Source organism: Myodes glareolus, chromosome 5 (genome assembly GCF_982192425.1).
Source record: "Myodes glareolus chromosome 5, mMyoGla1.1, whole genome shotgun sequence".
Taxonomy (NCBI): Eukaryota; Metazoa; Chordata; class Mammalia; order Rodentia; family Cricetidae; genus Myodes; species Myodes glareolus.
Window position 1 is genome coordinate 21,303,801 of NC_142030.1, and position 14,266 is coordinate 21,318,066.

Below are 14,266 nucleotides of genomic sequence, written 5' to 3' on the forward strand. Positions count from 1 at the left end.
CAGCTCCCTTCCTTTGCTCCACACCCGAGTGGTGCTGGAGGAGCTCCCAGGGGAGAAGATGGAAGACACCACAAAAGCGCGGAGGGGGTGTGGGAGGCGGGGGGAGTAGGGAATGCGGCATCCAGGCCCCCCCGCCACCAGCCCAGCCCCCCGTCACCCCCCCTCCACCTCCAACCGAATGGTTTGCTCCGAGCGCCCTATTTAATCCCGGCGACTGCAGCAGCGCCGGCTCCCTCCCGGTACCCGCCTCGGCCCCGGGCTTGGAAGCCGCTCCGGGGGCGCCCTTTTGGCCAGCGACGCGGTCTACCCAGTGCCCCCGGCCCCAGTCCCCGGAGATCCAGGCTCGCCAGCGCCCAGCCGGGGAGGCGGCCAGGAAGCGCGATGGGGGCCCCTTCCGCCCTGCCCCTGCTCCTGCTCCTCGCCTGCTCCTGGGCACCCGGCGGGGCCAATCTTTCCCAGGACGGTGAGTGAGGGAGGGGGCGGCGCCAGGGGAGGTGACCAAAGCCCCGAGGTGGGGGTTCACATTGGGAGTCGGGAGCAGGGAGCCTGTTGGCTTTGTTTAGAAGCGAGGGTTCAAGTCGCCAGGCTCTTGGAATACCCTTGTGTCTGTCTCTGAGCATCGCTGTCTCTGAGGACCGTGGGGTGTGCCGGCGTGTGCACCCTTCTATGTACAGAGCCGACTGTGTGTGTCTGCGTGTGCAGTAGGGGTCTGGATCTCGGGGGGGTTGCTGTCTATTTGGAGCAGCCGGGGTCTGGAAGTGTTGATGTCCGTATGTGTCTGGGTGTGCGCGTCTATGTTGGTGTCTGGTGCTGCGTTTCTGTGTCAGAGTCTGTGTGTATGTCTGTGTCAGTGTGTGTTGGGGGCGGAGTGAGATTTGCCGCTGTTTCAGTCAGGGCGTGTGTTGGGTGTTTGTGTATGTATGTCTGTAGGGGTTGGGTGGCCAGAACGACCCCCCAAACTGCTGCATGCAAACATTTCTGCTCCCCCGCGCGTCCCCCACCCGCCGCGGAGCTCTGAGTGGGCAGGGAAGGGGGCTTGGGTGAGGCTGTCGAGGGGGGCGTGGGCAAAGGAGAGGGGCTTCTCCTTGAAGCAAAACAACAACACTGGGCGGAGGGGGCCCCAGTTTGGCTCTAGTCCTAGTGGTGGCAAAATCTGGGAAAGAAAACCTATACTTGGGTGCGGGGCAGCAAAAGGAGAGAGCAAGATATTTGGGGAGAAGGATCGATGGGAAGCCCAAAGCTTTCCTGAGCTGAGCATCAATTTCCCCAAATTTAGGGCGGGGTAGCAGACTAGCCTCTTTGCCCCAGTCTGCAACTCAACCCTTCTTGGGTTTGGAAAGGTAAAGAGGTGAAGGAAGGGAGTGGGGGGTGAAGAAAGGAGGCGGGGCCAAGGGAGAGGGGACTTGGGGAAGAGCCCCTCCCGCCCCAGGCCAGGCTATGTAGGTCAGCGCTGTGGGGGCACCTCAGCCTTCTTAAGGACTGCTGGTGGTTAATGGGGTGGCTTGAAGAAGTGTTTAGAGATAAGAAGAAGGGCACCCCAGCTTAGAGCCTCAGGTCCCCGGAGGAGGGAGGACTAAAGGAATGCATCCTCCTCCTCTCTCTCTTGGCCTGTCAGAGGTGGGCTGGGTGGGGGAAGGGAAGAGGAACGGGAACAGGACCTTTGCGGACCAAAGGGAAGTGGGGAGAGTAGAGGGCGGGTGGTGGCTGTGCCCGGCCAGATGCCAACGGGGGGGGGGGGACAGAAAGAACCGCAGGGGAGGAGAAAGGGGAGGTGGTTCCTGGGCGATGGACCCAGTGGCCAGCAGGGATAGGCACAGGGCGGGGCGGGGTGGAGAGGGGAGGGGTTGGAACTGGGGAGGATGATGTAGAGAATTTCATCTGAGGAAAGCCGGCTGGGAGCCAGGGTGCTGGAGGAATAATAGCTCCACCTTGCCTGACCTCCTCCCCTTACCCCGTCTCTGTCCTGGTAAAGAAGCTTTCCCTGGTGTGAGGACCCTGGGGATCCCCTCTCTACAGTTGGTTGGCTGACTCCTTTCACTCTGTACTCCCCAAACTCCCTAAAGGAAGTTCCTACTGTCACCGCAGGGATGGCAGTCTCTTCTCTTGCACATGGAATCCCTGTTCCCAGAAGACAGCACTGGTGACCCTGCTCACAGAGGAGATGAGCAGTCCTGGGGGCCAGTGGGCTTAATATAAGGCAAAAGGGGACACTGGGTGTTTGTGCCTCAGTAATGGCTCTCCTAAAAGGCCTTGACTTTCAGTGAAGTCGCTGTCTTCCCAATACTCATAGGTGAATTAAAGAAGCAAGTGCCCAAACTACAATCCTTTGGCAAAAGGAACTAAGAGTGCCAATCTAAGACCTGAAAAGAGACAATGATCGCATCAGTGAGCTGCAGGCTCTTCTTCTTTAGAACATAAATGACAAACTGGAGTGGATTTGTTCAGTGACCATATTTTTCCTCACCCAATGCATGACAACTCTTTCTTGTTCTTCACCTTAAGAGCCTAGCCCCTATTTGGGCTTAAAGTTCAGAAAAGGAGAGTTATTGTATTCTAAGCTTAGAAATAAATATAGTTCGAGCAGTAACTTGGAGGAAGGAGGGAAAGGTAGTAACTTCTGTATGAGGAATTGAAGAGGATGGGTCAGGAAAAAGGAAAGAGAGTTAGGCCACTGTTTTCAAAGAAAAATCCAACCAGGCCTCCAGAATATCTGTGTAGAGGGCAATGCCTGCACTGTTTGAATCATAACCATTAAGTATCCTCCACTAAATTAATTCCATACCTTGATTTCTGAGTCTGAGAAAGCGAGTGTCAATGATGGAAAATAAATGCATAGATTATATCCACGGATGCCACTCCTGGAGTCCATGCTGACTAGCATCATGAAGGGTTCTCCTGGGGCTCCTGAGCAGGGTGATTGGTAATGCTTAACTCAACCTGTAATGTTTGACCCAATCTAGGAGAGATGTGGTGTAAAGACTTAAGGACAAAATAATCCAACACGCTGAAGCCGAAATGGTCAAAGGTGTTGTGACTGGGAAGCTAATTCCACTGAGAATAAGAAAAACAAACTTCATGTTCTGCTGAGGTGTAAAGCTCCTTTGGGTACAGCAGAAATATTTAAGACACATAAAGATGAATAGGGGTTGAGAAGCTGAAACAAGGTAGGGCCAGCAAATGCTATCTGAACCTGGCCGTAAGTGCTGTGGCCACAAGCCTAGGAATTTGCCACCTGCCCTCCCTTCTGGTCTTTCTGCACTAGTACTGGCAGACGTTGGCAGCTCCAGTTTGAGAAACACAAGGTCTGTGAACTTAATGCACCCTGTGGTCATGTCTCTGGTGAGCAGCTTGACATTCAATATTGTGACCAGCCTTCTCAGGGTTTTTTATTCCTGTGTTATTTTCAGTACAGTGATTTAACCTAGTGGATGGACAACCTCGCTTTGCTTCATTCCAGGTTATAGCAACTTAACCTTTAAGTGTCCCACACATGCATTAGTTTTCCTTCCCAATGACCTTCTGTCCACTGCCATGCATTCTGCAGCCCCCTGGCCAGGTGCCCAGTGTGGAGATCATGCCCAATGTGCCGGAGAAGCCCAGCATTCTCTGTAGTGCTGCCCACGGATCTGCTTGGCAGATCTGCTCCATTGAGTTTCTGTTCCTTGTTATAGCTGTAAGAGTTCTGTCTGGTTTTATTTCTGTTCTCTTCTTAGATCCTGCTATAACTCTTGGGAAGGACATACTCTTCCTTAAGATTTGCACAGCATCTGACACAAGAAAGTTAAGGCCATCAGAGAGATACTGGGATGACATAGTTAATTCATTGACTATTCAGCTTGCCTAATGTGGATGTGAAATGGCTACCCAGAAATTATGGCTAGATATCCTAGCCTAAGTTCAGCCTAGGCCTAGGTGGCACTGTTGGTTTTGATAGTTTTTTCTGGGACCCTAGTATCTGCCTCGTTAAGGAAAAGAGACCACCGGAGAATTGCCGAAATTAAGATCTGTAGCCTTTGCCCTATTCTTGGCTTCTCTGTATTCTTTAAGCTACACCTGACTGTTGCTATAGTCCAAAATCCTCTGCCCTCTGCCAAAAGTCAACTGAGCCATCAGAGTGCACTTAGGCTTCCTTTATTCCTCTTCCAACTGAGGAAAGAAGACCTAGTCCAATTTCAAGAGTGACATGTTGGAGATATTCAGCATCCTCTTGAAGTGGGTGACTCATACTTCTGCAGCCATGAAATTCAACAGATGGCATCTTTTTGGTGTTCTGGTCATTTTGAAATGGCAGACGGGACATGATACCATTGCACTGTGAATCTTTAGATTGGACTTAAGCATTTCTTGCTGCTGTTCACTGCACTCTAATACGTAGAATGGTCTTTAAAGCTGTTTGTTTGTAAGTCATGTGGTAGGGGAAAATCTCACAGTTGTCAGAGAAAGAAAACCCTTGGGGCTGTACCTAGTCACATTCCACACTGTCTCCTACTCCAGTGGAGCTGCCTATTGGCTCCACAATCTTTTTTTTATCTGAGTCTCTGTAAAGGAATGTCATCTAAGGATGGCAGTCTAGGCTCTTGATTCTCCTGAAAGCAGTCAGCTTCTTGCTGAATGAAAAAAACCAGAGTATTAGAAAATTGGAGTAATTATATCTTCTTTTTTATTTTTTCCTCTTTTTTGTTGTGGAGGGAAGATTTAACCTGTAGACTTGTGAATATTTGTCAAGCTCCCCACCACTAACCTCTACTCTAGCCCAGGATCTTCTTTTATTTTTAATGTTAGAGTCTAGTGCTTCCTGTTTAACCACTGGCTACAGGTCAATATACTGGAACATGACCCCTGTATGGGGTCATGTCCTGGATGTCCACCATAGGCTGTGAGAATAGCAATCACCACAGGAATGCTTTTAAGACAGAAGTAGGGAGAGAAGGAGAGAGAAAGAGAGAGAGAGAGAGAGATCACAGAAGAGTCTTATAAACCACTAGGAAAAGGTTCAAGTCTCTAAGAACACAGTCAAATTAAGAATAAACACTCTATATCATTTTCAAGTGGAGAAAAACATGTCTCCAGGGCAAAGACCCATCTCTGCTGCCAGGATCAGCAGTGGTAATGGTTCTCTATAAGGTCAGAAGCAGCTGGGGCTCAGGCTCTTACAACTATGCCAGAAAAATTTCAAGCCTGCACTGTTGTATGTGACAAGGAGGTCCATCCATTCTAATCCTGAAAGAAAAAATCAACCTCTCAGGAGTAGAACACATACATCTATTGAGATTTTTTTTCACACACAGTGGCTCATTAAAGCTATATAATCATTATTGAACTAGCAAGTATTAAAGACTCACTGATTAATTTACCAAAATTTTCTTAAGTAAAAAAGCTAGTTACTAAATTTCTCCAATAAAAACAGAGGGCTTTAAGCCCTGGTGACACAACTCTTTTCTGGAGGGGGGGGTGATGTTGTTCTGTTTTGTTTTGTTTTGTTGAGACTGGGTTTCTCTGTATAACAGTTTGGCTGTACTGAGACTTGCTTTGTAGACCAGACTGACCTCAAACTCAAAGTAATCTGCTTGCCTCTGCCTGCTGAGTGCAGGGATGAAGGCATGTGCCACTTTGCGCAGCAGACACCACTCATCTTAAAAAGTCTGGTCTCATGCTTCTTCTCCTTTTGTCATCAAATATTGACTTTTTATAGAAAACTGGAGACTATCAGAACATTTGTGTATGCAATATAACCTATCTGATGACTATACACATTTTGGCTTCCTTATATCCTAGTGTTTCTGAAGGGAGCGGGTCACAGGAACTTTTTTGTCATTTCCTTCACTAGACAATAGTCATACCTTTGTTTTTTAATAACTTGTAGCAAATTAAAACCTCCTCGTCAGCAATCTCACTTAGATAATTTGGCTAATGATCACACACTAACTGGTGGTGGTCCTCGCAGTCTTCTGGGTGTATGTAACAGACTCAAAGTCCTTCAGGAAAAAAAATATGATGGACGTCACGTGATGCTAACAGAACTCTAGCGTTACGTTTTGTGGGCACCAGAGCCTGCTACCTTGCCATGCCAGGTCCCAAGTCCCCGTTCAAATAAACTACCTGTGCTTTGAGCTCTCCATGGTGCTGGCCCGTCATGGTAACACTCCATGCACTTCTTGTTGCTCTCCATGGTCCTGCTCCACCTTTGCTTTATCATCTCCGCTCTTGCAGTGCAGGCCTCAGAACTGGCTGGGCTTTCCCTCCCCCGGCCAGAAACACATGCAGCCCTGATATTTGAAAAGGGAGTCCACACCCTGTTACAGAGATATAGTGAGTTCTCCTGATTAATGAACCCTAGGAAGGAGACAGAAAAGTATTTCTCAGGTGTACATGTTCAGGAAATTGGGGTCTACAGTGTCCTCAGATGGCCTTGAAATAACTCCACGTTTTACTGTAGCTGGAACCACACTTTAAAATGGCACTACAGATGCTGTGCTTTAGACTGAGATGACATTGTTCCTGTCTGATAATCACATACACTCCACAGATGTGGAGTGCAGAATGAGTCCGCCTCAGTCATAAACATGCAGCTCTCACTAGCACCCTGACTCTGATGCGAGCGCTACCTGTCCTACTATAATGCCTGCTTTCCTTCTGTCCTCTGCCTCAGCAATGCAAACTTGATATATAATAAACTAGGCAATAGAAAATCCCCAACATATGAGAGGCATAGAAACTAAAATCAGAACCCTGATTCATTCCTTCTGCTTTTGTAACCAACCTTTATGGAGAAAGTGGCCTTAAACATAAACGTCATCCCGGATTCCTGTCCTGGCCAAATCTCAGTAGTCGCATCTTTCAGATGGACTCTCTTACACATCTGCCAATAATCTGAGACACCAAGTGCCACCCACCTAGCCAGCCTCTTCATCATTTTATATCAGATCAGGGCAAGCTCCTCTTGCCCTGAGTCTAAACTGTCCCATGTCGATTTCTACATGAATGACCCAGAGAAGTGTCTAGGAGGCTGGATACCCAAATGAATTGCCAGGATGTCTCCTTCATTTCCTCACTTGAAGCAAGAAGAAGTTCATCAATCAAGGGTAGATAATGTAAGTGATTTATCTCTATGAGAGAGCCTTCTGGAAGATAGGATTGAGGTTGCAGCAACAGCTGGAGTATCTTGCATCTACTCATTTCCCTGGACACTCTGCTCTAGTGAAGAGCAGACTTATTTCCAGAAGGATCGAAATGCATATTCTTTTAACATTTTTCAGTATGTCCTTCATCCCTGTGTGAGATCTTACATCTGGAAAGGTGTCCAGGAGAAATACACACACACACACACACACACACATACACACACACACACACACACACACACACACACACACACACACACACATATATATATATATATATATATATATATATATATATATATATATATATATCTGCATTTGCTAAAGACTTATTTTTTCTTTTCCCCAGCTAGGCTTGTACTAATTGTATATTGATTGCTAATTATAAACACCTTTAGCTCATTTACTTCTACTTCAGGGTCAAGAAGGTCAGGAGTCGCGCCTTGCTCTGGGGAAAGGGAAATGTGATGGAAGTCTGTGTCATAGCCATTCATCTCTAAGTTGACCACTACCTGTCTCTCTTCTTTGTCTTCAAAATCGTCTCATATATTAGCAAAGTAGGATGAAGAGCTAGGACTTTGAATATCAGGTGCTATTCAGAATGGGCAAGACCTTGTTTTCTGTGTGTGTTTATTTATCTTCTATGCCTCAGCCCTTTGCTCTCCAGCCAAAGTTTCACTCAGGGTAAAAAGTTTCTAAATGTGAATTTATTCATGAAGCCTCTGATTTAAATATTTGATACCCTTTAGAAATGCAGAAAAACTGCGTGCATCAGCGACAGATAACATGGAACTGACCATCGTGTCCACCCCTTTAAGGAACCTGAGGCCAAGTTCTTCCATTATAAAATGAAGGGCCAGTTTTACCATCTGCTCCTAGCCATTTGTCACTCGACAAACACAAAATTACAGTGGGACAGTGGCACTCACTAGTTCTCACACTTCCGGATAATGGCATCTTTCCCAAGGACATAGTATATGTTCCCCCTCCAACTTGCCTCTTATAATCTCACACAAATATAAAACACAGCACCACTAAGCCCCTGAGCCTTCCATGTTTTCTTTTATCCTCAACTGCTGTTAATGCCAAGTATTTTCTGGTTTCCAAGCCCTGGAGTCCAATGTCAGTGACAGATGGACTGAGCCTCAGCCCTAGGGAGGAGAGGATTCTGGTCCTTTCCTGGGGAGTTTGAGCAGAAGAAAGAGACTAAATTCTGCTTTGGGGGGAAGCTCTGAGGTTAAGCCATATGGTTTTCTGGAAGTAAGGGGTTCTGATTAATATGAGCATGTGAAAGGGGCTCTGTATCTGGGTCATAATAAAAGCTGTGTGTCTGAGACAGAAAAAATAAAATTTTTTTTATTTTTTATTCAGGCATATGAATAATGAGAATCATAGTGTGTTGAAGGACACGTGCTGAAGGAGAGAGAAAGGATGACTGGGTTGGAAAATACAAGCATCTTAGGGAGCTAAGAAAAGACATAACCACATAAAAACTGAGAAACTCAATGGAGGTTTAAAAAGAGGGAAGGAGGGACCTTTCTATCAACACAGCATTATTTGCCATTTTGGAGACTGTGAGATTTGTAGACACAGAAGAATGTGACTGTCTCATAGAAGAGTTAAACTACCAGAAAAGCACAAAGTGAGGCTAGCATGTACAATGCAATGCAGCACTCTTAAAAATACAGATTTTCTTTTTCAAGTGATAAGAATGAAGGAGAGAGAGAGCGAGCCTAAGTCTCATTTAGTCTTAGGGGAATCAGGGAAACTAGAGTAGTGTGAGTGGGTGTATGGAGCAGAACACATTTTTCTTCATGTAACACTCCTAACCATTGCCCTGAACCTGTCATTCACACCCAGCCTCTGATCATCCAGTGAAGGGAAACAAGTCAGGAATATCAGAGCCAGCAGAGATAAATGCTCTCCTGCCTGCCTCATAACAAATCATGCTTTTCACGGTGTTGTTATCCCGCCACACCAAGCCATCGCCCCCAAAAGATCTAAATCATCACCGAAACAGCGATGCATGTGGTGGAACCCTGTAAGAAAGGGAATTTGCATGTGCATGCAGACAGGTCAGGTACCAGGCACCAAGTAGGAAGAAACATGTTGGAAGTCAGACTTGAGATTTCTCACCCTCAGGAAATCTGTTCTTTGCATGTCCCTGGTTGGCTGAGCTTTATCACTCAGTCTCAACCAATTCCCATCTTCCCATACCCTTTCAGTGCACTAAATGAGTTCCAGGTTCAATTCTGTTATGTTTCCTTTCCTAACTGCTTTTTTATTTCTTTTTAAAATTTATTTATTTACTTGCATTTTATGTGTATCAGCATTCTGCCTGCATGCATGTCTGTGTGTGTTGGATCCCCTGGAACAGAAGTTGCTGACAGTTGTGAGCTGCCATGTGGGTGCTGGGAATTGAACCTGGGTCCTCTAGAAGATCCCAGATGCTTTCCTACAGTATGGGGGATGCATCTTTTTTATAGTTCTGTCTTTGTGTACATTTGTGTGTGTAATAAATAACAAGTTTTAGGAAGGATATAAAACTCTCCTGCTCAGGTTAAAGGGGCATCCAAAACTTCAGACAAAACCAGCCTCTTGGCTACTGTACCAGAGTATACAGCCCACAACAAACCTGCCCTGATTTCTGAAGAATGAGATCACTGTGAGAAGGCATGAGGAGTTGAGGCAACAGACCCTGCAAAAGGCTGCCATCATCTCAGGTACCATCCTGTAACTACACAGAACCTGTTCTCCAGAAGTTCTCCACGATGCATTCCAGTGCTCTGCTCCCCCACCCCCTACTCCCCTACCCCCACCTCTGCTCCTTTCAGACTCCTGCTGCAGAAGGCTAGATGTTTACTTAGAATCCACACTTCCAGAATAAGGGAGCTAAGATGAACCAGGAGTTGCTTAGGATCCGATGCCCCTCCTTTATGTCTCCCAACTACGTTTGTCCTTGTTACAACTCAATATTGGCTGCAGAGGGGCTTGTTTTGGTTGGGGGCCAGCCTAGGGCTCCCTCTCAGCGCTAATGCACCGAGAACACTGACTCAGTACCAAATCAAAGCAACAGCTGTCCCCACCTCCTTCTCTGCCACCCACTTCCCAGTCTCTGCTCCTCAGAATCTTAACTAAGTCTGTGAGCATCCCCCCCACAGCCTACCACAAGCCCACTTCTGCCTCCAGATTTTTTTCTTTCTAGTTCAAGAATAGGACATGCTCCTCTGCTTTTTTCTTCCCATCTAGTTGAACCCTTCTCTCTTCCACTTCACACTCATGCACATGTTCCCATGGCTGTGCAAGGTACATGCTCCAGCAGGTAGATTCAGGAGTGCGTGCACATACGCACACACACACACACACACACACACACACACACACACACACACACACAGTATACACAAAGTCTTATCTCATGGCCACTGTGTTTAGCTCCTAAGGACAAAGCAGTGGCTTCTGACCTTCAAATTTCTCTTTTGTGGGAACTGAAGTCCATCTTAAGGCCTGGCATTTGTGAAAATATGGCAGATGAGACTGCTTTGTCTCATCCCAACTTCTCCAACCTGTCTGATAGTTAATAAGCTGACTTCCCTTGAACTTTGGGGTCCTTCCCATATGGTGATAAGAAGCAGAGTAGAAATCACCAGATACAAAAGTCACATTCAGTGGCAACGGAACCTCTGGATTCGCTATTCCATCAGGACGCCTGGGAAGTGATGGTGAGCACAAAAGGCCAGAGTCATAACTGTGACTCCCACTACCCGCCTGTGGGACTTCGTCCAGTTCTCACACTTCCCGGGGATTTCAGTCCCTCGTTGTTAAAATGAGCAGCTGAATTTGGGGATGTGGTTCAGCAGCTTGTAAACATGCATGCTCACATGCACACGCACACAACGGCATTGGACTGACTGCTCCTGACGATTGCGTCAGCTCTGAAAGTCTATGCTTGTGAAAGTCATGCAGGAGAAACCGTGTTGTGTGAATTAATTATAACAGAAAGAGGGGAAAAATCATTGCACTCTGGCGCCAGAGTCAGAAAGGCATCCTTCCCTTTCTGTCTGATAGTCAACGATTTTGGGAGTAACCAGCACTGGCCATTAGGGGTCAGTAGAAAATACTGATGGAATCTGGTTTAAGAAACACAGCCGTGCGCACATACGTGTACACCCTGCCCCCCCACCTTCATGACATCTTAAAATTTGATAGATTTTTTTTAACATTTGCATACAAAAGGTTTTGGAGTGACTGTATTTTCATTTACTTTTAATTTTAGTGAGAAAGGAGTTTTAACACCGAGAAATCTTTTTCATTTTAACCTCATCCTCACACCTGCCCTTGACAAGCTGGCCAAAGATCCTGAGGATGCTTCGCCTCATTTAACTTGGAAAACTTTTTGCTTCCTACCTGTTGAGGATGGAACCAAAATATGCCCCTGAAACACATTATAAAACCTGTTGGAATGCAGACTGAGTAGCTCCTCACCTGACTCTCAGATCTTCTAACAGTGTGAAAATGACACACTTCTCAACTCTTGAGTCTCTGGTCCAGGCTGTATACCAAACTAAGGGGTTAGTTAGCACAACAGGAAGTTCCTGGGGGAGAAAGGAGTGGAAATCTACCCTTCCCCCATCTGTTTCCACTTACTCTCCTGTGCCTCTTAGGAGAATCAAATCAAGCCTGGAGAGAGTAATGACTTTGGGCCCAAGAGGCTGCTTGACAAACAAGACTCCGGGAGGGAAAAAAAAAAAAAACCAGACAGCAACAGAAATAATAGAGGGAGGACCAAGAAGGAGCAACATCTCCTCTCAGCAGCCCAGTGACAAAAAGACCAGCAGGGAGCCAGGGAGGCTAAGATCAGATGGCAGCAGCTGAGGCATGACTGAGGCCCGAGGTTCTGGGGTGAGCACAAGCTAAAGTGCACCTGAGTTATGGAAGAGAGGGGTGTTCAAGAGGACTTCCTGGTCTCAATGCAGTCCAAAATCTCATTCCCAAAAGAAAAATAAAGAAACACCTGAAAAGACAGAGGTGACTAGAAATCAGAATAAGTTCCATTTCTTAAGGTCCAGCATCCCTCTGACTATGCCTTAAGGTCCAGGTATTAGTGAACTGAGAGCTAAGGAAAAATAGGCAATGTGAGACAGGAATACAGAACAAGAAGAGAGCCTACCACTAGCCGTCAAAGTTCTAGTCTAGAAACCGAGGGATGGTTTTGGTAATCTGGCACAGTCGTGGCTGCCAAAAACCAACTGTAGGAAACTGAATGTAAAGAGAATCCTTTGTGAAGTCAGAGTGACTCCTCCAAATCTCAGAGTTATCTTCTAAGTCAAGATTCAGATGGAACTGGTCCAGTTTCCTCCAAATGCACATTCAAACATTTACTCTTAAAGAAAAGCGTGGCTCTGAGGATAAGCAAACTCCCAGGGGCCAAATTCCAAGTCTCAATGTACTATGGGCCGTTCTCTGCTGTCTGTGACCCGCATGTGCATAGCAATTCACTAAGAAGCCGAATTGGGGAAGATTCTCAGGTTTGGGAGCCTAGCAATAAGACTCCTAATGGTGGATACTCCATTCTAAAAGAGAGTCAGTATTCTGGGCCACAGCCCCCAGTATGTTTTTTTGCTTGGAGATAACACTTCTCCACCCACCTGTCAGGGTAGTCGTGAGGAATAACAAGTAGGCTGGGCTGAACATTATTTTTAACTCCGGAGTTAGAGAAATGCTGAGTCATCACCATCATCATCACCATCATCATCAACGCCTACTCAGAGAGCTGCTTTTCCTTAGAGTCAGGGAAGTGGGGCTCCGGACACAAGCATTAGCGAGGCCAGCTGTAGTCATGAAGCCCGGATCTCTCGGCCCTTTGTTCCACCATCCCAAATGTGCACCCACGACATGGTTAATAGTTCTGCCAATACATTCTAGATCCCCAGAGCAAACAAGGCAGGGAAGATACATAAACCAAACAGTCAAGGGTGATGCTGGCATACTCTCATAGCCTTCCCTACCAGTCACTTAAATTGCAGACATAATACATTTTTATTCATTTGAGTAACTCACTTATTTATTCAATAAATATTTATTGAGCCCTTACGATGTGTGAGGTCCTGTGCTTGCAGTGAAAAACTGAGTCATTGGTGCCAATGTATGCTTTGAAGAGACACAATATTAAGTCTGCAATCCCTGCCTCTGCTACTCCCAGTATGAACAATCGATCAGAAGGAAACCACTATAGGAAAAGGATTACTTTTCCTTTAAAATGCTGAGAATTCTAACGATATCAGAATCCATGGGTAAAGAAAAGAAGAACTAAGAAACACTCAAAACGATTGAGAGCCAACGAGATAACCTTTTCATTTTTAGCCTAGGTGCTAGAATGTAATGAAAACATAAAAAGATTTTGTCAAAAGTTTTAAATAAACACATCTGTTGTTTGGTTAACCAAGGAGCCCCACACTGTAAGACAATTAAGGGTAGACAAAATAGATCCCAAAGTATGGAGCGAAGGCGCATTATAAAATCCAGTTAAAAGCATAATTCATCGGATGCCGATCACAACACTGCCACCACCACAAGCACCCACTCTAGCCTGTTTCTCTGTGATTTTTTTTTTAATCATTCTGCAGGCAAGCACTGTGAACGTTGTCTAGGGAAACCATCCCTGGCCAGAAATGTAAGTCTCCCCTCACCTCTTCCTAACCCACCACCACACACACAAGACACCTGCTTCTGCCTCCTGGGTTCAGGCCGTGCAGTAGGAAGATGCAGAAAGTTTGGGCTTCAGGACCAGAGAGACCTACGTCCCAACCTAGCCCTTACTAGGTGCATCACATAATTCCCTAGTTACCTAGAGTTACAGCTATGAACCTCTTAACTTAAATCTTGAGACTAAAACTAGGTTGTGGCGAGAGTGGGGTGAGGTTTGTTGTTTTTTTTTTAATATCAAGTCCTGTCTTGTAGAGATCTAGATGTCCATGTAGTAGTTGTCCAAGCTTTGCTTGGCCTACTCCTTCCTGTGCTTTTGGATTTGCTATGTTCTCTGCGCTAACAGATTTTGAGCTCTGTTCCCACAACAGAAGATACTGATTCATTTGATAAATAAATATTTATTAAGCACCTTCTATGTGCAATATGCTATATTGGGG

The 14,266-nt window shown here is 46.1% G+C and overlaps 1 protein-coding gene across 2 annotated transcripts in view; it reads left to right on the forward strand.

Moving 5' to 3' along the window:
• Window positions 1-231: 231 nt before the first annotated feature.
• Cadm3 (cell adhesion molecule 3) overlaps window positions 232-14,266 on the forward strand; it is a 31,029-nt gene continuing 16,994 nt past the window's right edge. Inside the window, exon 1 of one of the 2 annotated variants that reach the window (XM_048448849.3) lies at window positions 232-463. In XM_048448849.3, the coding sequence (XP_048304806.3) occupies window positions 382-463 (82 nt within the window). In that variant the 5' untranslated portion in view covers window positions 232-381. The remainder of the gene's footprint in view (window positions 464-14,266) is intronic. The other variant, XM_048448851.3, reaches the window with a different exon arrangement.